The sequence below is a fragment of the Phyllostomus discolor genome, chromosome 5 (genome assembly GCF_004126475.2).
Source record: "Phyllostomus discolor isolate MPI-MPIP mPhyDis1 chromosome 5, mPhyDis1.pri.v3, whole genome shotgun sequence".
Classification (NCBI taxonomy): Eukaryota; Metazoa; Chordata; class Mammalia; order Chiroptera; family Phyllostomidae; genus Phyllostomus; species Phyllostomus discolor.
Genome location: NC_040907.2, coordinates 79,016,577 through 79,043,009, shown reverse-complemented (window position 1 = coordinate 79,043,009; position 26,433 = coordinate 79,016,577). Strand labels below are relative to the sequence as shown.

The window sequence follows — 26,433 nt, the reverse complement described above, 5'->3', positions numbered from 1 at the left end:
AGATACAGAATTAGTGCTACCCATGTATAATATGCATCCTTATTTTTCCCTAAAAAATGTGGGCAAAAAAGTGCACATTATACATGGCAAAATCTGGTACTTACCCCATGAGTCGGGGAGAATTAAGCAAAATTATATAGGTGAAAGTGCTTACTGAGGAGAATGAAGAATAAGAAAACATTGTTTTCTTGAGCCATTGAGAAGTGTTTAATAAATATGGATTGAAGGAATAAATGACTTGGTGAAGAGAATGAAAAGGTCATAAATGATATTAAACTTTCATATCACCTATGGCAAAGAAGTTCCAGCTTTTCATGAAACTACCAGGGAATGACAACTCATTCTTCTTCCCAAGGTGTAGCACCCTCAGTGGAAGCCTTTGATAAACTGATGAACAACATGGTGGCCGAGTTTTTAAAGAAGAGTAAGATCCTTGCTGGTGATGTGGAGACTCATGTGAGTACTGTCTTCTCCTGTCCTCTGTGGAAAGATAAGGAGGCTAGCAAAGGGTAAGATGTTGGAACCATTCTGCACGGTGGGTTGGGAATGTTAAATGGTGCAGTTAGTATAGAAAAAAGTATGGTGGTTCCTCAAAAAAAGACAAAGAGAATTTTCATACAATCCAGCAATTCCCTTCTGGATATACTCCCAAAAGAATTAAAAGCAGGATCTCAAAGAGATATTTGAACATCTATGCCAATAGCAGCATTATTCACAATAGTCAAAAATTGAAGTGACCCAAGTGTCTGTAGATGGAGGAATGGATAAGCCAAATGTGGTATGTGCACATAAGGGAGCAGTATTCAGCCATAAAAAGGAAGAGAATTCTGACACAGGCTACAACATGGATAAACCTTGAGGACATCATGCGGAGTGAACTTAGCCAGTCACAAAAGACAAATACTGTACGATTACATCTATGTGAAGTATCTAGAGTAGTCAAGGTACCTCACATAGATGGAACTCGTGGAAACAGGAAGTAGAAAGATGGCCATCAGGGGCAAAGGAAGGGAGAAATGACAACTTTTTATTTTTTTTTTATTTTTTTTAGAAATGACAACTTTTTAAATGGGTATAGAGTTTCAGTTTTGCAATGCTAACTAACTTCAGAAAAAATGTGGAGATCTGTTGCATAATGGTGTGAATATACTTAACACCACTGAACGGTACACTTAAAATGGTTAAGATGGTAAATTTTGTGATATTTGTATTTTGCTACAATTATTTTTTATAAAGTACATCTTGAGGAAGGCAAAGTCATAGAATTTGATAATCTCTGGGTTAGTAGAGTGCTATAATGATATCCAGGCCTGCCTTCTAGTTTTAGATGCTTTGTATACATTTTTAAATGTTTCACATCCTCTCTAAGGCTAATCATTATTTGCATGCATTTATAAAAATCCAATTTAATAGCCAAAACCAATTAAAAACCTAGAAATCTGTCACCAGTTTCTTGTTTTTTATTTGCCTTTGTTTCTCACAGAGGATTGAATTCCAAACCCATCTGTTTATAGATTTCTCAAGAATGAGACAATCCTGGCAAAACCATTTTCAGTATAGATTTAGATAAATCTGATTCTTAAATAAAATGGTTTGGGGTTAAAAAACATAAAAAGGGATCCTTCTCTTTTCTCCTTCCCCAATTAGGGATTATATTCAACACCTAACACCAGTCTTCCAGGGGATTTGGTGACTCAAGTTCTACCAGAGGTTCCAGGATTGTAATTAAACAGATGCGTATCTTATCACATTTGCAACAAATTTATTCACCACACCTGAGAAAAATGAAAATTCTTCTCTTGACCTCTATTTTTATTAAATATTCCTGTTGAAATACCCATTGGTGCCCTGACCAGTGTGGCTCAGTTGGTTGGGCATCGTTCCACAAGGCAAAAGGTTGCTGGTTCAATTCCTGGTCAGGGCACTTGCCTGGGTTGCAGGTTCGGTCCCGGTCAGGTGGTGGTTGGGGCATATATGGGAAGCAACTGGTCAATATTTCTCTCTCACATCGATGTTTGTCTCCATCTTTCTCCCTCCTTTCTCCTCTCCCTAAAAATAAATAAATATTGTAAAATCTTAAATAAAACAGAAGAAATACCCATTGGCTAAAGAAAGGAATTTCTTAACATATATGAGTTCTAGAAAAGTCTGTGTAATAAGACATGCTTCCTTCAAATATATCACAAAGCTCTATAATTACTCTGGTATGTTCTTAAGCTTAATATACTTGTTTGCACACAGTAAGATAGTAGCTGAGCTTCTTATATTCCAAGGCACAATTGTACCTGAGGGCAAACATACCAAGTGGAATATTACCCCAATACACTAAAAATGATTCTTTAGTGATTGACAGACATTGTTTTGTTGTTATTATTAATTAACATTCACACTGTGCTTCTGAGATACACAGTATAACTCCTATTAGTAATATCTCACAAAATTTTATATAGTTTTTTACTACAGAATAATGAGCACTATAAATAAGTATATTTTATTTTTATTTTTTTAAAAAATATAGACTTTGCACACTAAGTCTCTTGAATTGCATTGTAAACAGTTCCTTTAAATTCGTTTTACAACAAAGTTAAATTATAAATAAAATATATCTTGATTTATGTGAACTTTTTTCTTCTTTGCATTCATTAGCCTGAAAACAGTGCAACTCAAATAAAGGAATATTCTTGGTAATGAGTACATAATGCTTTTTAAAAATTAAGGAGGGAAGGTAGGGGTGGAAGGAAGGAAGGGAGGGAGGGAGGGAGATAGAGAAGAAAATGAGAAAAACACTTGTTATCTGAAAGTTTAGACTCTGATTCTACCAGACAAAGAAAAGCACAGGGAGCTATCATCCATCTGCCCATTACTTTAATACATTGAACAAGTAGTTTATTTTTCTCTCTTATAGAACCATGTGTCATTGACAGTAAGCTTGCAGCTGCTGCCTCTCACATAAGCCAAGAGTGGGGGTTGAACTTTGTTCCAAGAACACACCTGTTGCCTAGGGGGGGAAAAAACCCTCACATACCTGATTGTACATTATGGAAATTTGAGAATAACACAAATGAGCATCATGTTAAATCTTGTCCCTGTACTTAAAAACTATTTCACAAATACAAATAATGAATAAGGGCAGCCAAGCTATGATTTAACGTCTGTCTTGATGTGTTGGCTGCTGGTTGGGCTTAATTTACTGAACACTCAATAGTCTATTGACAGAACAGACCACAGAAAAGGGGGAACTAATAGCTACAATTAGGAAGCTCTGCTGAACCAAAGAACATAACAGGTTTAGCAAAGATTAGATCTTGTAAAGCCTTCTTGTATGCAACATACACCAAAGGGCTTATTTGAATTACTCTTCAACCCAGGATTATATACAGAGCTTGCACCCCTTTTAAGAAAGAGTAAAGAATACATAATTTTATATAATTTTATAGTAGATGTTTAGAATAAATATAGCCCTCAATGTCACAGGAAAGGATTCTCTAGGAACTGGGCCTATGTAATACCAAGCCCTTGGTCAGACCTCATTTATCCTTAAATGGATAAATGTGATTTTTTTTACAAAGCTGTCCTGTTGTTTTATATGGTATATGGAACTAATCTCAGGACTATTTCTAAATGATTTGAAAATTATGAAACAGCTGCAAATCATATGCCTCTTCTTAACTCAAACCCTTTTAGGAGATTTATAGAATTTACATTTGAAATGGTTCTAGAAGCCTGAAACATTTATTTCCTATCTTGATTAAAATGGGTAAAAAAAGAAACACCTGAGAAGTATAACACATGTAAGCATAGTGTGATTAAATCACACTGTGCAAATGAGTTCCCTGACTTTATAAAGGATGATCCTTTTCAGACAATTATTATAGCTGCACTTCTGATGGTTCACCATCACTATTCTAGATGTTCCTAGTCTTTGCCATTTATTTGAACTGTTTAGAAAATGTTTTGTCCATTTTATACCATCCTGACTAGATAACAAGTTTAAAAAGTGGCAAAATAAGGAGTATCTTCCTGTGATTGGTACCAGCAGTTTGTATTTGGAATATGGAGCTGGCTCTGCTTTTTACAGCATGACCCTGAGCTGGACAACCTCACCGCCAAGGGGCTTTCAGCTCTCACAGCCCATTTGAATGACTCACCTGCAGCCTCAGCATCAGAGCATGAGGGGACAATTTGGTTTTCAGTTGAAAAGCTTATGGTAGGGCAGCATGACCATCATTATAAAAAGCATGTTGAGCCGTACCATGGAAAGTGCCTCAGTCATCTGAACATGCAAAGCAAGGAGAAGAAATCATGTCAGGGAAAGGATACACAAAACACTGAAGAAAAAATAGCATCCTGCTTTCTCACACTGTAGAAGAAAATCAGACTCCCTTATTTTAAAAGACCTTGAAGCCTCTATGAGTCTGTCCTTGGTCTTACATGTTGTCACTTCTTCTTTTATATGGACTCTACTCCTAGGATAAATAATAACCTTATCCCCTGAAATAAATAATACAAAATACACATCTGTTTTACTAATTCTATGTGTATTCTGCCTTTGGCTGTAGAAACATCTATAGGTAATTTGTACTAATTTAAAAAAGAGACCAGTTACATTTTTGGTGTTTTGTAATCTGGGTCTTTATAGGGCCCCTCTTGCTTCCACACACAAAAGAAATCAGAAGCACAAGTTTTCACTCAACAAAATAGCCCATTCCACGTAGATCCCCTCACTCTCCTGCACTCTCCTTCAGCCACATTGGTCCTCCCCTTAGCTTCCAATTCCCTGCTTGTTGTTTTAATTTGAACATTTATTTTTATTATAACTAGATGTAGATACCTTGGCAATCTCAAGCCCAAAAGATCTGTATGTCTTTCACATTCTCCAAATGGGAGAGATCTAAAAACTGACTTGTATAAAGAATTCTGCTTCTAGATTTCATACAGGCTTTAAATTGGGAATCTCCTTTCTTACTGTCTTAGCCAGTCAGGACAGTCAGAATTATTACAGAATATAATACCGTAGAAATCATACATTCCAATATATAGCTCCTTTTATATTTTTTTTCCTTTGCCTCCTTTTTTCCTGTTTTCCCCTCTTTTTTTCTTCAGAGAAGGAAACTGTAAGCTAGAGAGGTTAGGTGATGCGGGTGATGTGGTGAATGGTGCACCTTGTCTGGATGGCAGAGTCAGGAATCTTGTCTCCAGCATGGCGATCCATTGCATTGGGAGGTGCCTGTCCTTGACCTGCTGGGCAGCTGTGTCTCCCAACACCCTGATTTATAACTCGACCCCTAGTGAGAAGCAAGTGGCACTTACCTGCAACCTTCCTCCTGCCCTCTCACTTTACGGCTCTACCATTCCCCTTACCAAACTTCCACGGTATGAGGAAAGGTCATTATGACGGCCGGCTCAGGCCCCAGGGCTGAGGAGAGGGTGGAACATCACGGTAACTCATGTCTTTTGTGGGTCTTCTCAGAGCTGTGCTAAGTGAGGCATTGGGGAGAATGCTAACCTCCAGGAGAGATGAACTCTGTCCCTCATGGGACTACTCTCGTGCCCCATTACATTGGCCTTGTCTCAGCTGGAGCTCCTGCACCATATTTGCAGAACCCAGAAACTTCACAGATCTATCAGTCTCTGTTATCACTGCCTCTCAAGAATTTCTAAAATTTCTCTTCTCAGCACTGAACACATAATTTACTACTAAACATATGCTATGGCTCACAGCCCATGCCCTGCTAAGTCATTGGCCTTAGTTAGACATCCCTGTGGCCACTCATTAACTTAAGGATGTTTGTTTTTATAGCATACAATCCCTATTTCCTTAAGCATTCTAATTTCATAGCACATCTAGATCTTAGGGGGCAGGCAAATAAGAAACTGGACTTGGAATCTAAACATCTCTTGAAGGGCCACCAGGCATCACTAGTCACCAGGACTGCCCAATTTACTCTACCAAAAATAAAATATACCACCAAAATATTTTGATGAAACAATTGAACAAGGTCCCGCGAAGTTCTCAGATTAAGATGGTACCTGCCTTTTTAACTTCCTGTACAATAAATGTGTTTTTTTCCAAACGTTTTTTAATCCTTACCCAAGGACATGTTCACTGATTTTAAAGAGAAGGAAAGGAGAGACAGAAATATTTATCAGTTGCCCTCTTGAATGCTCCCTGACTGGGGGTCACACCCGCAACCCAGGAATGTGCTCTGAAGGGGGATTGAACCTGCAACCTTTTGTGTATGGGATGATGCTCCAACCAAACGAGCCACCCAGCTAGGGCACTTAGGTCAAACTTTCATCTGAGTGCTTTTCTTTCGCCTCTTAGAGGAAAGCTTCTAAGGAAACTCATGGTAAATTATCAGTCCTGGTTTCACTTCTCTGTTTTATGTTCACTGACATAAGCAAAATAAAAGAGTCAAAATATGTAGCAATGCATTCGGAGCATGCCTCGACTTCTGTGGCTGGGGGGAAGTCATGTCACCCACCAGCTGGCACATTTTGGGTCACACCTGTGAAAAAAAATCAGATTGTTGAGTCTCTTGTAAATGGTGTTGCTCTAAATAAAAGCATAGCAAGAATTTACAGCTCAGTCCATGCTGGGAGTTCCTGAGGGTAACCAGCAACTTTTCTCCAATATTTTCTCCCTGGGAATACCATTTTAGAGGATTATTTCCCAATGTTAGTGATGCTTCCCACTACGGCAAAATATGTTTCCTTTTCCTTTTTCTTGCCTGTTTCTTTTTTCCCTGTCTTTCCTTCTTTCTTAAACTATTCTAATAATTGGAACATTTATTGTTGTTTTCTGTCTAGACTTCAGGATGACTTAATTGCTTGCCTGGAGGCTGTTTCAGTGCCTGAAAATTAATACTTGTCTAAAAGTAATGACCTGATTTCATCTAGATTATCTTGTTATTTGAATCCACGCACCCATCTCCACAAAACGTACTCATGTACAGCATGCACACACACATGTACACACGCACCGTTCACCTAAGAATGCCTCAGAACGCAGTATTAGAAAATGTATGAGAAAAAACAGTCTCGGTCAAGCAGGTGGGAACTCTGACCCAAGGGTCACTCTGATCGTGCGAAATGTACTTGCAGATTTGTCAGCGTGCATAAGGCAAGTACAAAATATGTTTTCGCACCTTCAGTATATTTTTTCACTTTCTAGTTTTGTTTAGACTGTAGTTTAACACTGCAAGTTTTATTTATCTTTTAATTTTTTTTAGATTTTTTATTTTATCATTTCCGTTACCATTTAGTCCCCTTATGCCCCCCCAACACTGTAAGTTTTACAACATATTATACATTTTATAACACATTGCAAACCAACACTTTTAACTATATCAAATATAAGATGTTTTAGTAATGTAAAAGAAAACAGAGTATTCAATGAATTAATAATTTATCTCTCATAATGTATTTGCAATAGAAATCCTTCCCCTTTCAGAAAACACTTGGTGAAGTGAATAGCTTAAATAGTAAGGCACTTGGAATGCTGATACTTTCAATTGTTTCCATTAAAACAGATTAATATGTAGTAGGGGTGGTATGATTTATCTTTTGGGGCCCACCTGTTGAGTACTGGGTTTTATTTCGAGGTTCCAGATGTATGTTGTTATTCTCTGGGCCTCTCAGTGTTTAGCACTGTGCCTACAGTAAGTGCTTTACAAATGTTTGCTAAATGAATGAATGAAAATGAATGTTTAATGGCAAGAATCAAGAATTTAATGAATTATTGTATCTATGGGTGTATGAATATACTATGGCTGACAATTTGGACCAAGTAATGTCCTAGACTAGCAGTTAAAAAAAATCAAGGCCAGGTTTTAAGTCATGAAGTAGCAAGTGAAACATGAAAAAATATAAACTCACCCTGGCTGGCGTAGCTCAGTGGATTGAGTTCAGGCTGCGAACCAGGCATCAAGGTTCAATTCCCAGTCAGGGCACATGCCTAGGTTGCAGGCCATGGCCCCCAGCAACCACACATTGATGTTTCTCTCTCTCTCTCTTTCTTTCCCCCTTCCCTCTCTAAAAATAAATTTTAAAAAAATCTTTAAAATCTTTAAAAAATAAAAAACATAAACTCTATAGATTTTTATCACACACACACACTAAAGTCTTGAATTTATCATAGCCCTGAAAATTTTTCTAGTACCCCCCCCTTATTCTCCTTCATTCTCATTTCTATTCCATGGTTGAGGAAAGTGAGCCATTGAAAGTCTAGAGCTCTAAGATATCTTAAGAAAACTAGATGGGAATTCATGAGTGATGTGAAACTCCATTAATGTATTGACGTAGGCATTGCCAGTAGATATCCCATGAGCTGTATCTGAGACAGGATAATTTTCTGAACCTTACTATAACTATTACATACTGAAGGTCACATTTAAAAAGAAACAGAATTTTGTTTGTTTCTATAGGGATTGGGTTTTGGCATGTTGCTTTCCCTTTGATTGTTAACATCATTCAAAATGATAGTAATCAGGCAATAAATAACTTTGGAGTCTGAAAGCACCAGTGGGAAATAAAAATTTATCTGGGACTTCACTGTGTATTTCCAATAATGAACTCTCCCTGGTTTCAAAAGTCCTATATGTGCATCATTTTAAACGTCTGGATGAAAAGTGAAAAAATGCAGCAGCTCATCTCAATATATCCTCACCCAGACAGTCCCAGACTTTTACATGGGGACTCCTACCTGGAAGTTCATTTGTAAATTACTTCTTAGAAACTTGGAAGACATTTGCCCATAGACCTGATGTACAGGATGATGTGTGAGTCTTACACAGAGACACAGGAAAGCATCACTCCATGTGTTGTACACTAACCACCACCACCCACAAAATCTCTGCAAGTGGCCTGCCACAACATAAGTGTAGAAATTGTAAGCAAGACTTTGAAGACTTTTATAACAATCCAATGGAATAACTTTAAGTCTGTTAAATCTAGTGTTTGGTTTTCATTTCATGTTTCTCCTGAGGCTCTTTAATTTATTTTATAGAAGTACTAGTCTGTGACAGATGAGAAATTAAAAATAAAAACCTTCAGCAAAGGTTTTTTGAGCAGCACTTGTGTAATGCAAAATGTTAGGAAAAATTTTCCACTCTGCTTTTAGTTAAATGAGCAGGAAAATGATAACATTAAATGAAAAATAGTCATTTGCCATGAATGCTGGTACCTGCGGAAGTATGAATTTAATGAGAGAAAGACAAAGAAAGAGATGGAGATTTTGATGCAGATTATTTATACTTTTACCTGATGTCAGGCCTGATTCCTTTCTACGTGCACTACCAAATATAGGACTCTCCTTTTTCTTTATGAATCTATATCGCATTCTTTTGATTATAAAGATAACTTTGCAATTCACAAATGGGACACAGAAAAGTAGGAAAAGAGGCTTTCTAAGGATAACTGAGCAGAAATTGAGAGAAAGCAAAGAGATAATATATATCCTTGTGAAAGGTTTGCCTTATTAAAAATGAAGCTTGGAACATTACTCACTGAGTTGCTGACAATGGTCATTTTTAGTGAGAGTCTTACTGAAAGCTTTTACTTTCTAAACATCCATGTCTTCTGAACTTTGTATAAGTATGTGTTAACTGTTATCATTAGATGAAAGGGAAGGGAATATTTGGTACTTTAAGAAAAAACCTTGAAATTAAGGTATTGCTCGGAAGGGAGTTCACTGGGCAGTAAAAGACAACCAAGAAAATTTAGGCCCAAGGTAGTGTCATCCCATGCAAACTGGCTGCAGGGCACCCCACTGGGCAGGGGTCCAAGCTGCCAGGAAATTCACAGGGAATTGGGGGATCACTCTTTCGGCAAGGACTTTTCATGGGTTGAGTGTTAATAGTAAGATCTCAGTTTAGATGGGTTGATATTGGGTAGATATGATTGTTGAATGAACAAAATCTGGTCCATAGCTAAATTTCATCATCATGTTTGAGGGCAGGAGCTGGGAATGGGTGGGGCCGGAGGTGTAGTAGGGTAAAAATGGGAGACAACTGTACTTGAACAACAATAAAAAAAATTTCATCATCACTGGAGATCAACTTTATTTCCCTTCCTTATTTTCATTTTCCATACTAGTAAGGGAGGCAATTATAAAGAAGGGGAAAGAAAAACTAGCATTTATTGAAGGCCCGCTATGTGTGAGGCACTTCACCAGCTATTGACAAGCATTGCTTCACTTAATTATTAGGAGAGCCCTTAGGTAGGTAGCATTCGAGATAAAGAATCCAGGACTCAGAAAGGTTGGGTAACTTGCTTATGACCATGCTACTAGCAAGGGGTACAGTTGGATTCTATCTCAAGATCTAAAGCTCATGATTTCTTCGCTATACCGCACTGCTTTCCAATCACTTAAGTCATTCATTACTAAGCAGTTGTTACTGACCTCCTGTTGTAATAAAGGTCCTTTTATGTAGGTATCCACTGGTCTAGTCCTCCAAAACACATTACCTACTTCCAGACACAGAGCATATATATATATGCACACACATGACAGTTAAGTAAGAGAATGGCTTCAATAACACAAGAGGAACAACAATGCTTAGGGAATTCTAGAATCAAGAGCCCCTGTCACCGCTACTATTTCAGAGTGTTCTTAGAACAGTACAGCAGCAAAGTACCCTTTCCTTGGGTAGACCCAAGACCCATCAGCCATGAAGCGGTTCTAGCTTCCTAAATCAAAAGATTTGGTTTAAACATGTTGATAAAATGCTTTAGATTTCTTAAGTATTAGAAAACCAAGTGAGAGATTTGGAGAGGGGACCATGTGCCAAATGTTTTGTAGCTACGTAATGACTGAATTTGAAAGTGAAGTTAATTTCGGAGAATGGTTTTGTTGAGAATACAAACTTGTAACAATATTCATACCTGTCAGAAAAGCCAATAGACTTATACAATAGTGTTTTTTCTTTGTTCTATTCCTTTGCCTTAAGAAATACTCACTGCTTTTAACTCATTCAAATATTTGATCTTTTTCAATATAAATTGCAACAATTAATTATTTAGAAGAGTTCTATATTGGGATGTTTAAATTACAGTGATTGATTTTATTATAGATTTTGCAAACTTTTCTGCACATTTTGTTTTTGTACCCTGCTTGTTTAACTTAGACCATATATTCTGAGTGTCTTCCCATGTCAGTAAATTGAGGTCTACATTACCATTTTTAATGACTCCATAATATTTCATTGTATGGTCATGCCATAATTGATTTACACAATCAAAATCAAATACAAGTGATGTAATCATATACAATGTACATACATGAATGCAGGGCCCAGACTAAGGAGAGACAAGTGAGGGCCTAGGGTGTGACCCTGAGAGGGAGCACACCTGGGCTGCTCCCCAGCCTCACCCTCATCCTGTTCCTGAAATGATGCCCATCTAGGATTATAATCATTTTAAAAATTAGTGAAATTTGACATTTTCCATTTTTCTCCTGTTAGAAGTGAAATTGCAATGCATATACTTCTACAAACATTATTTTATGTTGTACAATTATTTTCTCGAGGAAATTCGTAGAATTGGAAGTGTGCTAAGTCAATGGCAAGTGCTCCCTAATATTTATTGTTGCCCCTGCCCTCACTCCCACACGCACATTGGACTAACTCATACTCTTACAGTGTCTTAAAGTGCTTCAGGCTATTTGGTGATAATTACAAACTAGGAAAATAAGAATTTTAGGGAAGCAATGCATGATTTGAATGCATGTTAATATTCATGGTATTGATTGTTGAAAAATACTTTGTCCTCTGCTGGATGAACAGGAAAAATAAAATCAAAGCTATATTTCCCTCTATAAATCATCTTTTTTGCAAAAGAACCCCATTTATCATTTCTACCTTTTATCAATTTGACTTACCTAGAGATTAGTTTAAATTGCCTCTTGGGGCTGGATGACATGTTTTGGGTGAAGTTGGTGGGGTGGTAAGGTGACTTGCACTGGGACCAATAATGCATCTGAGATATATAATGGGAGACTTCAGGCTTGGATGCAGAAAGGACACATTGGAGCTGTTCCTTAGCCTCAGAACTGTGCACCGTGGCTGCTGTAAATACTTACATGAGCTGGAAGTTGCCAAGGCAACAGTCCTATTAATGAAGAATAAACCTCTTTTATTATGAGTTCCTGAATGATTGTTTTTTTTATAAAATGTGCCTAGTAGTCTAGCATTGACATTCTCAATCTACCTACTCATCTTTCCTTTCCAGACTGCAAAACTATTTAGCTCTGTTCAGTAAATACATCTCCTTTCTTTGCCAATGTGAGTGGTATCATTTAAAAAAAACAGTCAGCTATAAAGGCAGTAAATATACTGATTTATAACAATTACCTAATATAAAATTATTGCCCTTTTGATATATGTTTTGGCTACAGCAGAGTCTGAAATTGACTGGGACTTGGTTGGTATTTGCACAGACCAGGCCAGAGTCTTTAAATTAACTTGCCTTTATGATTTAGTGGAGCATTGCCAACATACTTTTAAGTAAGTGGAGGGTGACATTACTGCCTCCTTTCCCTAGTGAGATTGTAAATTTAGACTCTATAAATTGTGCACACACTGGATACTTCAAAAAGGCAGCCATGGCTGAGTCATAGGCTTTAGGGAACCCTGTGGTCTTGAACAGCAGAGAGCCGTGGTCAGGGAGACAATGGTTAGAAATGACTGGGTGCCAAGCATTGTGCTTCCTGGGTTGCAGAGAGAGGGAATTTTTTTCTTAAAAAAATAAATAAATTCTCCTTTCTTTTGTATGAGAATGTTTCTTGTGTTTTGTGAGGCCAGCTGAATGGGAAATCTAACATTTCAATCATGGCTAATCAGCCATCAATTTTTTTTTTCAAGATAGGATGTTTGCTTTCTGTTCCATACAGCCAGCACCTTACCACTCATCGCTCACATTCACTCAGCACTCACTGTGTTCACAATGTGTTTCCCTCAATTCATGTCTAGTAGCACCCAGGCACAGAGTAGCCGCTCAGAAAATACTTTTGTTTGTAAATTAATTAATAAACTTCTATTTTATTCAACTATATCTTTTAAATAATTTTTTCTGGTAATAAAATGTAAATGTTTGATGTCGAAAAATTGATAATAAATGTGAAGAAGAGAACAAAAACCACTTATAATCCCACTACTCAGAAATAACTGCCATTGATATAATGGTTTACTTATTTTACAATGAAATTGTTCAAAATCCTATTTTTCTCCTTGATGTGATAGATCCTATTTTTGTCCTCGATACAATAGAATCTCATACACACCATAATATGTTTGGGACAAGTGGCACATGCTGAACACTGAGTGGGTACAGGTATTCCAGGTGATATTAAGATGCTCGCTGAAAGGATGGGGCCGATTACAGTCCAAGCGAAGGTAGCCCTTCTCCTGTGCACTCTGGCAATTCCAGGTTCAACAGCAAATAGCAGTCAACCCTCTTTCTCATTTCTTAACTTTGAACTTTAGACTATGTTGCTAACAAAACAGATTTTGCCCTCAGAACAAGTTTTAGCACAAGCAGATGTATCGGTTTCTTTGCTAATGATAATTCTGGCTTCTTGTGACCTCTCCTATCGCACATTGGGGAGAGAGAGAACCTTTTCCCAAACTTATGCAAAACTGGCAAAAGTGCACAGGAACTAAAGAAGGCATAGTGAAGAAGCGTTATGCACTTGAATATTTTATTCTTGGCTGTGATGGCATAGCAAGGCACTTGGGTGTTGTTTTAGTCCTCCCACACCAATGACCTTCATAAGTACCTCCAAGCACCACCAGATAAATATGATAAAAATAACCATGACAAGCACAAAAAATAAAATCTCATTTAGTGAGGATAAAAGCATCTTCAGAGAACTTTGCCATTTTTAAGAAACAAAAACATTCCAAGTAAAAATGTTAAAGCATAGAGCTTCTGAGTGACTGCTCCCACCCGCCGCCACCATCACAGTCGCATCATCCTTCCCACCAATTACTGCACCAGGCTCCTTCCACATAGGTGTTTGTAATCCCCCACTCCTCCCCCTGCACCTTATCCACAAGTCCACATGCTTGCATCAAAGGCAGGTAACAGGGAGATGCTCTGTTACCAAGATGATAAAACTGGGATGGAAGTTCCAAAATGTTGTCTGAAAATTAAAATGTAATAAGTTTTTTTCTCATTTAAAAAAGTGGACAACATACAGATGATATATTAAAGAATTGTACACCTGAAAACTATAATTTTGTTAGCCAATGTCACCCCAATAAATTTAATAAGTAAATCAAATGTAATTTTGTAAAAAAAAGCGGAAGAGGGACTTCCAGTTTCTGGTTCCACATGTAGGAAGCTTGGACATTGGCACTCCATCCTAACGAGTAAAAAGTTGAGCAGACTAAACAACCAACGACTCTTCTTGGATCCATAGAGACGGGAGGACACAAGGCAAATTGCTGTCCCCAATATCTGACTGACAGACAAACACAGGAATTGCAGCTTGCTAGAACAGAAACTCCTGAGGGAAACTGTCACAGGAACCAGGGCTGGGTGAGACAAATTTCTGTAAGCTCAGTGCCAACCACTCTGAGAGTTAAGGACTCCAAAGGGATCCAGTCTTTGGATGCCCCCACAATATTATGAGGTTTACCTTCTACAGCTTGATTAGGTTTCCACAGTAAGTAGAGAGAAAAATCCCTTTAGGCTTCCAGCATAAAAGGGGGGAAAGAAGTATTTTGAAATAAGCCAGAGCAGGCTGTTCTTAACAAGACCTGTCCTTGGAGGAAACTAGTTAACCAGACCCTAACCTGGTATGAAAGCCTAATTGGACTGAGGAAGGGAAATACTCAACTGCAACCAGCTCTAGTCTTCCACAGCGGGGAGGGAAATACTCAGGTCCAGTCCACCGTTGCCATGCTTGAGTGGAAGAAAAAAAGTGACAAAAACTTGTGAAGTTTATAGTCCAGAAGCATAAGCTCACAAAATGACTAAGATCTAATCACAGGACTAAAATTTGCTTCTCTTCTCCTCACACCTCACCACCACATGACTAAAGTCCTATTTACAGCTGTTCCTTTTACCTAGTGCATCATGTTTGGCTATCAAGAAAAATTAAAAGGCAAATCAAAAGACAAAAAAAACCCACAATATGAAGAGACAAAGCAAACATCAGAACCAGACATGACAGGGATGTTAGAATTATCAAGCAGGGAACTTAAAGCAATTATGATTAATAAGCTGCAGGGTCTAGTGGATAAAGAAGATGTCATGCAAGAACAGATAGGCAATGGAAGCACAGAGATAGATATAAATAAAGAGCCAAAAAGAAATGCTAAAGATCAAAAACCCTGTAAGAGAAATGAAAGAAAAGGCTTTGATAGGCTTATTAGTAGAATGAATATGGCTGAGGAAATAACCTTCGGGCTAGAAAATAGATGTATCAACAGAACCTTCAAAAACAAAACAAAAAAAAAGACTGAAAAATCAAAACATAATATCCAAGGATTGTGTGACATCTATAAAAGATGTCACATATGTGTAGTGGAAATATTGGAAGGAGAAGAGAGAAAGGAACAGAAGAAATATTTGAAATAATAATGACGGAGAATTTCCCCCAAATGAATGTCAGACACCAAAGCATAGATCCAGAGAATACCAGGCAGCATAAATGCCAAAAAAAAAAGAACTATACCTCAGCATATTATTTTCAAATCACAGAAAGTCAAAGATAAAGAAAAAATCCTGAAAGGAGGAAAGAAAAACAAGACCTTACCTACAAAAAAACAAATATATCAGACATATCTGATTTCTTCTCAGCATGTAGGAAAAGGAGTGGAGTAAAATAATTAAAATGGTAAGAAAAACCCCCCACCAACCTAGAATTCTGTATCCTGCTAAATTATTCTTCCAAAGTGAAGGAGAACCCTGGCTGGTGTGGCTCAGTGGATTGAGCACAGTCCTGCAAACCAAAACGTCGCTGGTTCGACTCCCAGTCAGTGCCTAGGTTGCCTAGTGCTCCTAGTACATGCCTAGGTTGCAGACCAGCTCCCCAGTAAAGGCCATGTGAGAGGCAACCAAGTGATGTATCTCTTGAACACTGGTGTCCCTCTCCCTCTCTTTCTCCCACCCTTCCCATCTCTCTAAAAATAAATAAATAAATTTTTTAAGTAAAAACAGTGAAGGAGAAATGAAGACTTTCTTAAACAAAAAATGGGGGAATTTGTTGCCAGTAAATCTACCTTACAATAAATGTTAAAACAAGTTCTTTAGAGAGAATGAATATAAATTAGAAACTTGGATCTATATAAAGAAAGGAAGAGCATCAAAGTAAGAATAAGTAAAGATAAAATAAAAATTTTACTTTTAATATTTTTATTTGATCTAACAGATAAGTTTGTAAAAAACAATAGCAAACAATATATTCAACCATGTATGCTTCTGTATATATAACATATATACACTTATTTATGCTTATATACAAGGTCTGTCTAAAAAAAGTCCAGCTATTGTTAATATAATGAGAACAGTTGGTATGACATCAATGTAACCTGGTAGCCAAGGAGAGGGGACTGGAATATACATATGTGAACAATGATGACTTCACTGTACTAGTCAGTGGGGGTGGTAGACACTGTTGAATGAGGATGGGTACTGTGTGGCTGTCACATTAAAAATGACTGAGCAAGTAGAGCAATGAATCTGCATCAAATTTTGTATTAAGCTTCAACATTCCTCCACAGAAACTGTTCAAATGATTCAGAAGGCTACAGCTTTGGGCAACTGGTGATTGGCAGCTTCATCATGACAATGTACCCACTCACGTGCATCACATCTCATGCAGAGTTTTTTGTCAAAACATCAAATCACCCAGGTGACTCAGCCCTCCTACTGCCCAGATTTGGCACCCTGTGATTTCTGGCTTTTCCTTAAACTAAAATCACCTTTGAATCTCATCAACGAGATTCAGGAAAAGATGGCAGGGAAGCTGATGGTGATTGGGAGAACTGTGTGAGGTCCCAAGGTGCCTACTTTGAAGGGGACTGGGGCATCATTGGCATATGTACAATGTTTATTGTATCTTGTATCTTCTTCAATAACTGTCTCTGTTTTTCATATTGCATGGCTGGATACATCCTGGACAGACTTCGTATAAGTGAAATGAATGGGAGCAATGATACAGGGACAGGAGAAAGGGATTAAGATTATTTTGTTGTTATAAGACACACCACTGTAAAGTAGTATGGTGTTATTTGAAAGTGGACTTGCATTAGTAGTAAACATATATTACAAACTCTAAGGCAACCACTTAAAAGGTAAAAAAAGAAATATAACTGTTGTGCTAAGGAGATAACATGGAATCATGTGAAATGCTCGATTAAAATCACAAAGGCAGAAAAATAGTGGAAGGCAAAAATAGAAACAAATAACAAAGGCAACATATGAAAAACAGTAGTGAATATGGTAGATATTAATCTAACTATACCAATAATCACTTTGAATGTCAATGATCTAAACGTACCAATTAAAGGACAGAGATTGTCAGAGTGGATCAAAAAACACAACCCAACTATATGTTTTTCTACAAGAAATCCATTTTATTTATTTATTTATTTTTAGAGAGAGGGGAAGTAGGGGAAAAAATAGAGGGAGAGAAACATCAATGTGTGAGAGAAACACCAAACATTGACTGGTTGCTTCTTGCAGGTACCAACTGGGACCTGGTCCACAAACCAGGCATGTGCCCTGACTGGGAATAGAACTGGCGAGCTTTCAGTTTTCGGGATGGCACCCAACCCATTGAGCCACACCAGCTGGGACAAAACCCAATTTAAATATAAAGACACATGTGGATTAAAAGTAAATTAGTGCAAAAATATACCATGCTAACACTAATCAAAAGAAATCAGATGCAGCTATAGTAATTTCACACAGAGCAGACTTCCATAAAGGAAAATTATCAGGTCATTGAATAATGATAAAAAGGTCAGTTTTCCAAGAAGACATCACAATTCTTAAAGTAAATGTGCCTAACAACAGGGCATCAAACTGATAGAATTGCAAGAAGAAATAGATGAAGCTACTATTATATTTGGATACTTCAACACAACTCTGTCAGAAATGGGTAAATCCATCAGGCAGAAAATGAGGTAAGGATATAGTCGAACTCAACACCATCAGTTAACTGGCTACAGTGGACACTTGTACAATATCCAACAATAGTATGATACACATTTTTCTCAAGCTCACCAAGATAGATCACATTTTGAGTCATAAAATATACCTTAACAAATTTAAAAGAGTGGATTCATGAAATGTCTGCTTTCAGACCATAATGGAATTAAACTACAAATCAATAACAGCAAGGTAACTGGAAAATTCCCAAATATGTGGACACTAAACAACATACTTCTAAATGACACTTAGGTAAAACAAGAATTTTAAAATATTTTGCACTCAGATGTTAATTAAACTTATTGTGGTGATCATTTTACAATATGTACAAGTATCAAAGCATTATGTTGTATAGCTGAAACCAATATAATGTTACATGTTAATTATACCACAATTAAAAATATTTTGAACTAAGTGAAAATGAAAACTTAAGATTAAAATTTTGAAGATGCAGTGAAAACTGAAAACAGTACTAAGAGGGAAATTTGTAGTATTGAATAAGTATATTAGAAAAGAAGAGAGATATAAAATCAGTGGTCTAAGTGTCCACCTTAGAAAAGTAGAAAAAAGGAAAGTAATAATAATTGGAGCAAAAGTCAATAAAATTAAATATAGAAAATCTATATCAATAAAACCAAAAGCCGGTTCTTTGAAATGATCAATAAAATTGACAAGCTTCTAGCTAGGCTGAAAAAAAGGAAAGGAAAAAAGGACACAAATAACTCATATCAAAAATTAAAGAGGGGACATTGGATCCCATGGAAACTAAAAGGATAATAATAAAGGAATACTATGAACAGCTCCTTGCCTGCAAATTTGACAGCCTACATAAAATGAACTGATTTCTTGAAAGATGCATCTACCAAAACACACAAGGAGAAATAGACAGTCTTAATAGGCCTATATCAACTAAAGAAATTGAATCAATAATTAATAACCTTCAAAAGGTAGAAATCACCAAGCCCAGATGGGTTCACTGGTGAATTCTACCAAACATTTAAGGAAGAAATTATACCCATTCTATACAATCTCTTTCAGAAGATAGAAGCAGAGGGAATATTTCCTAAGTCATTGTATGAGACAAAGATTACCCTAATACCAAAACAAGACGAAGACATTATAAGGAAAGAAAACTACAGACCAATATATCTCACGAACATATATGAAAAAATTCTCAACAAAATATTAGCAAATCAAATTTAAAAATGTATAAAAAGAATTATACACCATGACTAAATGGGATTTATCACATGTATGCAAGGCTAATTCAACATTCAAATATCAATTAATGTAATTCATCACATCAGCAGACTAAAAAGGGAAAATCACATGGCCACACAATAGATGCAGAAAAGCATTTGACAAAGTCCAACATCCATTTATGATAAAAATGCAGTAAGCTAATACTACAGTAGAACTTCTTCAACTTAATAAAGACCATTTGCAAGAAACTTACAGCTAACACCAGACTTAATGGTGAGAAACTCAAAATTTTCCCACTCACATCAGACAAAAGGCAAGGATATTCTTTCTCACTGTCCCTTTTCAACATCACTCTGGAAGTTCTTGCTGATGCAGTTAGCCAAGAAAAGGAATTAAAAGGTATACAAATTGGGAAGGAAGATATGAATTTTTTTAAGATGTTATTTATTTATTTTTAGAGAGGGAGGGAGGGAGATAGAGAGAGAGAGAGAAACATCAATGTGTGGTTGCTGGAGGTTATGGCCTGCAACCCAGGCATGTACCCTGGCTGGGAATCAAACCTGCGACACTTTGGTTCGCAGCCCGCGCTCTATCCACTGAGCTACACCAGCCAGGGCTGGAAGATATAAATTTTTTATTGCAGATGACATAATCATTATCTATGTAGAAAATCTAAAAGAATCGACAAAAAAACCCCTTTGGAACTAATGAGTGATTATGGCAAACAGTGTTTGTTAAAGAGTTTGTTAGAAATGTAAATTCTTAGGTGCACCCAGTGCTACCAAATCTGAAACCCTGGGGCTGGGACTCAGCAATCTGTTTTAATCAATCCTCCAAGTGACTATAATGCACAGTCAGGGTCAAGGACCACTGGTATAAGCCTTCTTCATGGTTCTTAATATGTCAACCCAGATGCCTTTCATAATCTGACTTTAGTCAGTGCTTATGTTCATGTCTACAAAAGTAGGCATCTTCAATCTTGTTTTAAGCAAAATTATGAAGCAGGTGAAATTTGTCTTTGGTGTCCTACCACCTCTTTTTGTTGGGCCATTCTCCTGTCTTGCTTTCAAGTTCCTCTTTATCTTTCCAGTGGCTGCAACTCCAGGGACTTCTCCATTAGGATAGACTAGAGGCCTCTATGGAATATCTAAAAATACAATCTCTAATTATGAAACGTGGGGCATTAGCAGACTAATTGGGAAAGAATGTGAGGATGGCATCAACAGTGACCTTCCCAGGACCCACAAATTGCACCCGATGAGCAGATGCCCATTCCTCTGACCTTAGTCAGAGGAGGAGAGGCTCCCCCCTTTCACTGCCTGGCTCTTGTGATGAGCGTTGATGCAGCTTCAGAAGACCTGGAAAGGCCTTCGCCACAGGCATCCTGGCTGGATGCTTTGTGTATCTCCTTCAAGTCCTCCCTGTGCCCTTCCCCCCAATTCACCTGTTCATTTTGTCATCTACACAGTACTTTGCAGCCCATAGTTTTCTTGATGAAACCATGCAAAGCTTTGGTAAGTATTCAGAGATTCAGCTTCCTCAGGGAGCCAGCTCTCTCTCAGGGGATTAACTGAAAATAAGTCATATTTATGTGGTGTCTGCTTGTCTTAAACTGATTACTGAAATTATTTATCCTATTCTCTCCCTTAGAACCACAGAATAAGGTGGTCCACCAACCTATCTGTCCAAGAACCCCAGTTGCCCAAGTGATAAAATACAAAGCCTTGACTATTACCAAAACCATCCCTTTCTTCTCTGTACACATTCGCTCACAGGCAGATAGATGTGTGTGTTTACCCACAAAGGTCACTGAGGCTCTCTGAACACTGCACGTGTGTGATGGACAAACTCAGCGAAAACCCTCAATTATTTTTCGTTACTGAAAATCCCTGCGTTTGGCTTTTTCTTTCACAATGTTTTGAACTGCCTGAGTGTGGGCCAAATTCTCCCTTTTAAGTTATTAGAACTCAGCAGTTTCAGTAAAATTGCTCCTAAATAGGATGCTGTCTGCTTTGGGGAACTCATGGAACTTTCCAGAAGCAAGAAGCAGGTGGATGAGAAAATCTCAATGGTGAAATGGAAATCCTTTGAAACGTAGACTGATGAGGTTAAAAATGAATGTGGTTTAGAGTCTGCTGCTTATGCCCAGAGTTCCAGGGAGCTGGAAGAAGCACACTGCTGAATCCTCAAAAAGATCTGTCTACATAAGCAAAGATAAAGGGAAACTTGAAGCAGATGTCTAGATATTCAACCATTCCCTGCTCCAACCTCCACCCCTATTACTGAGTGAGAGGCCATTTGGGGGGAAGAGTAATTAATGAAACTGGCCATCTTCACTAATCCAACTCACCAGAAAATTGCTCTATTAGCAACAGGCTAAATGTTGTTTCTAGGGAAAGTAAAAAAGGCTAATGATAGTGTTCATCTTGGGATAACTACAAAAATATTGTTAATGTTACTTCTGAGCTGCAATTTTAATTATAGAAGTCAGGCGATCCCAAATTACTGTTCCCACAGCAACTGTAATTCAGTCGACTCGGCAAGGCTTTTCACAGATGAGGATAATACCTCCACATTATCGTTGCTGGGAGAAGCGCAGTTATTTTATTTGTATCCAAGCTACAGAAAGTTGTACTTCATAGTTTTCTTGTTGGAATGGTGGTTGTTACAGATGACAAATGTCCTTCTGAACCACTGAGAATACACATTTAGATATATGGGTAAATATTCATGCAGCTCTGAGCTTCACATTTATGGGGTCATAATGACCTCCAGTAAAATTTAAAAATCCTCTATTCCTCCCAAAGTAATTCCAGCAAACAGCTACCAGGACAAAGAAAAGAGGAGATGGTGTTCCCCAAAATGGAACATTTTAAACATTTTTGACACTTAATCTGTTATACTGATGATGATTGAATCTGTGATTTTCAAATAAATGATCTAATAATGTTGGTTTAATTTCAAGCCTTTCACAGTAGAAAAAATCACTGGGTAAGAAATAAATAAGAAAAGTTAGAAAAAAATTCAGTAAATATTTTGGAAAATTTGTCAGATACTGAAACATGATAATGAAGTAGAATAACAAAAACTAGTCATTTCTCAGTTAACACATTTACCCTTCCAGCCCAGAAAATTGTCTGATATTGATTGACACTGGGATGAAATTAACATAATTCTGTTGCTTCTATTCTAGTTCTCTGTTTTTGAAAGTATATCAAGCTCGTTCTTAGCCGTCTCTCGGAGAAGTAGACATTATCCAAGGAGGCAAAGAAATAGAAACTGACCCAAAGCATATGTGAAGATAACGAGGAGATTAAAATTGAAATCAACAAGGATGCCACTGGCTAGTGTAGCTCAAGGGATTGAGCAAGGTCTGAGAGCCAAAGGGTCACCATTTCGATTCCCAGTCAGGGCACATGCCTGGGTTGCAGGCCAGGTCCAGGCAACCACACAGATATTTCTCTCCCTCTCTTTCTCTCTCCCTTCCCCTCTTTCTAAAATGTAAATAAATAAAATATTTTTAAAAAGAGAAATCAACAAGGATAAAAGAATATAAAGTTGTGACCAAATACAACTAAGGCAGATTATTTTTCCTCCCCATAAATGAGGAGAAAAAAAGATTTTTTAAAAATTTACTGATAGTAACCAAGCAAAAAAGCCATAACCGAAAGCAGTAACTGATGGCCAAGTAGCTTTAGGCTCCTAACTCTGCCTCTGTCCCCCACACTCTTAAAGACATAATTTAAAAATGAAATCAGGAGAGGAAGATACAAAATAAGAAATGAAAACCATGGGGATGCTTCCCTATATATACATGGAGTCTTCATGTCTGGGTTCTGAATTGGAGAAACCATCTAAAGTCTTCATCAAAATGGCCTATGTTTCCAGTGGGTGAAGTGAATAAGGACATACTCCCAGAAGAATGTGCCATCAAATTTGCAAATAAAGATGGGCCAGCTGAGTTCTCCCTTTCCCTATCCCCTATTCCTCCAGAATAGGGGATCTAAAAGAGTAGATGGAGCACAAGGCAATTCACACTTGAACTGTTGCTTGAAAGGGAAAATTAACTGACCTCCAACATGGTGGCAAGGATGGGACTCACCACATGGCAGCTACAGTGTCAGACAGGACCACAGCATGCAAAAGAAAGGCAGGCTAGCCCTCAAACAAAATAAAACGTAAGAAACAGAGACAGATTCCTCACAAAGGTTTAGTAAGAATATAACTTACATTCTTAGAACTTACTAAGAGTATAAATGTATTTTTAAGCATTAAGCAAGGGGATAAAATAATAAGAACAAATTGAAAAGAAAAACTGAAAGTCTAACAAATGAAGAACAAAAATAACATTAATGTAGAAATCATATATAAATAGAAATGTTAATAGAAATATATAAGAAACTCTACTGAAAAATCTGTTTCCTAACAGTAGACAAAAGTATTCATATAAGCATGTAAATACTCATGACAGACAAGGAAATTACAGGCAGAGAATCTAAAAGATCTGAAGACATTTAAGTATTATACAATCCAAGATTATAATTGGAGTCCCTGAAGAGGGATTCTACCAAATGAAATAGAAGAAATATTGAAAATATATAAAAAATATTTCCCAGAAATGAAGGACCAAGTCTATTCCAAGAAATATAAAATAGAATGTTCAAAACCTAAACATCTTGTTTAAGCTATTAAATTCAAAGGATAAAGAAACAATTCTTCAGATGTCAAACCAGAAAAAGTCAATTCCCTCCAAGGGAGGAAAAAAACAAGCTGGCTTCAGATTTTCCCATCGCCGCACTCAGTGCCATGTTATCTGCAAATGGAGAAAGGGAGAGACTGAAGGATCTTCTACCCAGCCAAGGTGTTAAAGGTAAACACAGCAGGGACACTGGTTTAAACCTGAAGAACTGAGGCAACCTTGAGACTTTTTTTGATAATGAGAGTTCAGCCAGTAAAATCATCAAAATAACTCAGAAATGGAGAAGTAAAGGTAAAATGGCTGGTGAGAACCACTAGGCTTGTTTAAATGCAGAACTAATCCTAAACAACTATGGGAATTGCAGGTGGAGTATGAATGCTATCAATTGGGCTAAATATAAAAAGGGGACTAGAGATAGAAGTGAGGAAGTACATTCTTATGTTTTTATCCTTCCCAATTGATTCCCAACCAATATTGGCTAAAATTATATTACCTACTTTAAAATGCCACACATAGCTATTCCAATCTCATAATATATTACAATGTTTTTACCTTAGAGTGCTTACTTTGGGCATACTTATTATAATGATGAAACTTTTATTTGAAGTTTGTCAATTATTTCTCTTTCATCTCTAATATTCAATTATATTGATAATTAAAATTTATCCTCTTTTTAATGGCATGTAGGGTACAGCCTTATTTTATCAAAGTCTATCTCTACATGTATCTTAAATACTTAGCTGATGTTAATAATGACTTGCTAAGCTGTGAGGCATTTTTTAAAATTGTAATCTTTGTAACCTTAAGAATTTAAAAACCCATTTGAAATCATCATGTTTTGTGTTATGAAAACAACTGTGCAAATTATTTTCAAAATGAAAAAAGTGCCAAAAATAATTAATTGTGGGTGATGTGAGTACTTGGAATTATTTTCTTCTTAGTACTCTTCTATAACTTTTTAAAAATATATTATTTATTTATTTTTAGAGAGAGGGGAGAGGGAGAGAAACATTGATGTGTGGTTGCTTCTCACATGCCCCCAACAGGTGACCTGGCCCACAACCCAGGCATGTGCTCTGACTGGGAATCCAACCGGTGACTCTTTGGTTCTCAGGCCAGCGCTGAATCCATTGAACTACACCAGCCAGGGATCATAACACTCACTTTTTAACATGTATAATTCAATGATCCCTAGTATACTCATCAACCTGTGAATATATTACCACTTTCTAATCTCAGAATATTTTTATCACCCCCAAAATAAACCCCATACTCATTAGCAGTCACTCCCCATTCCTCCCTCCCACCAGCCCCTGGGAGGCACTCTGTTGATATGTGTGATATGACCAGAATCATACAAATGTGGTCTTTTGTGACTGGCTTCATTAATTCAGCATAGTGTTTTCAAGGTTTATTCATGTTGTAGCATGCATCAGCACTTCATTTCTTTTCAATGCCAAATATTCCATTGAATGGGTATATCACATTTCATTTACTCATTCATCAGCTGATGGACATTCCCATTGTTTCACATCTGGACTATTACAAGTAATGCCTCTATGAACATGTAGTTACAAGTTGTTGTGTGGACATATGTTTTCCCTTGGGAAACATGGAATTTCTGGATCATATGGTAACTCTGTTTAGGAGCACAAACATTTAAACTTCCTTCTTCCTCTTTGTCCCCAGGCAGAAATGGTGCATAGTGCTTTCCAGGCCCAGCGGGCTTTCCTTCTGATGGCTTCTCAGTACCAGCAACCCCAAGAGGTAAGAGTGTTTCCAGAGAGATGGGGATGCCTAGAGAATGGACTGCGTTAACATTAAAAAAAAAAAATGAGGAAGCAATAGAACCAGTTACTGTGGGTGACAGCCTGAAAATGAGATTTACAGCACATGTAGGCCCTATCTCCATGCCACACCATGATATAGAACATTTCTTCTGTCTTTATAATCTCATTGTGGCCAAATTCATAACAATTGACATCACCAGTTTAAAAGGTCCATTTATTTATGTCATCTGTATCCTATTCTTTTTACTGATCTCACAACTCTTTTATAATCAAGAAAGAGTTTATTAATTTTTAGTTCATGCTTTAAGCTGTGTTGTTATCAAAAGTGTTCACATCTATCATTGCATACACAATATCTGTCCAAAAGGTATCCATCCACAGAATATGAAAAATACAGTTATTGAAGAAGATACAAGATACAAGAAACATTGTACATAGGCCAATGATGCCTCAGTCCCCTTCAAAGTAGGTACCTTGGAACCTCACACAATTCTCCCAGTCACCATCAGCTGCCCCGTTGTATTTTCTTGAATCTCATCGATGGTCTGAAATCTCTTCACTTTCAAAGGTGATTTTAGTTTT

At 37.2% G+C, this 26,433-nt stretch overlaps 1 protein-coding gene across 1 annotated transcript in view; it reads left to right on the top strand.

Moving 5' to 3' along the window:
- CAP2 (cyclase associated actin cytoskeleton regulatory protein 2) overlaps positions 1–26,433 on the top strand; it is a 141,407-nt gene that overhangs the window by 26,841 nt on the left and 88,133 nt on the right. The window contains exons 3-4 of the mRNA XM_028513799.2: positions 356–456; positions 25,751–25,828. Of these exons, the coding sequence (XP_028369600.1) occupies positions 356–456; positions 25,751–25,828 (179 nt within the window). The remainder of the gene's footprint in view (positions 1–355; positions 457–25,750; positions 25,829–26,433) is intronic.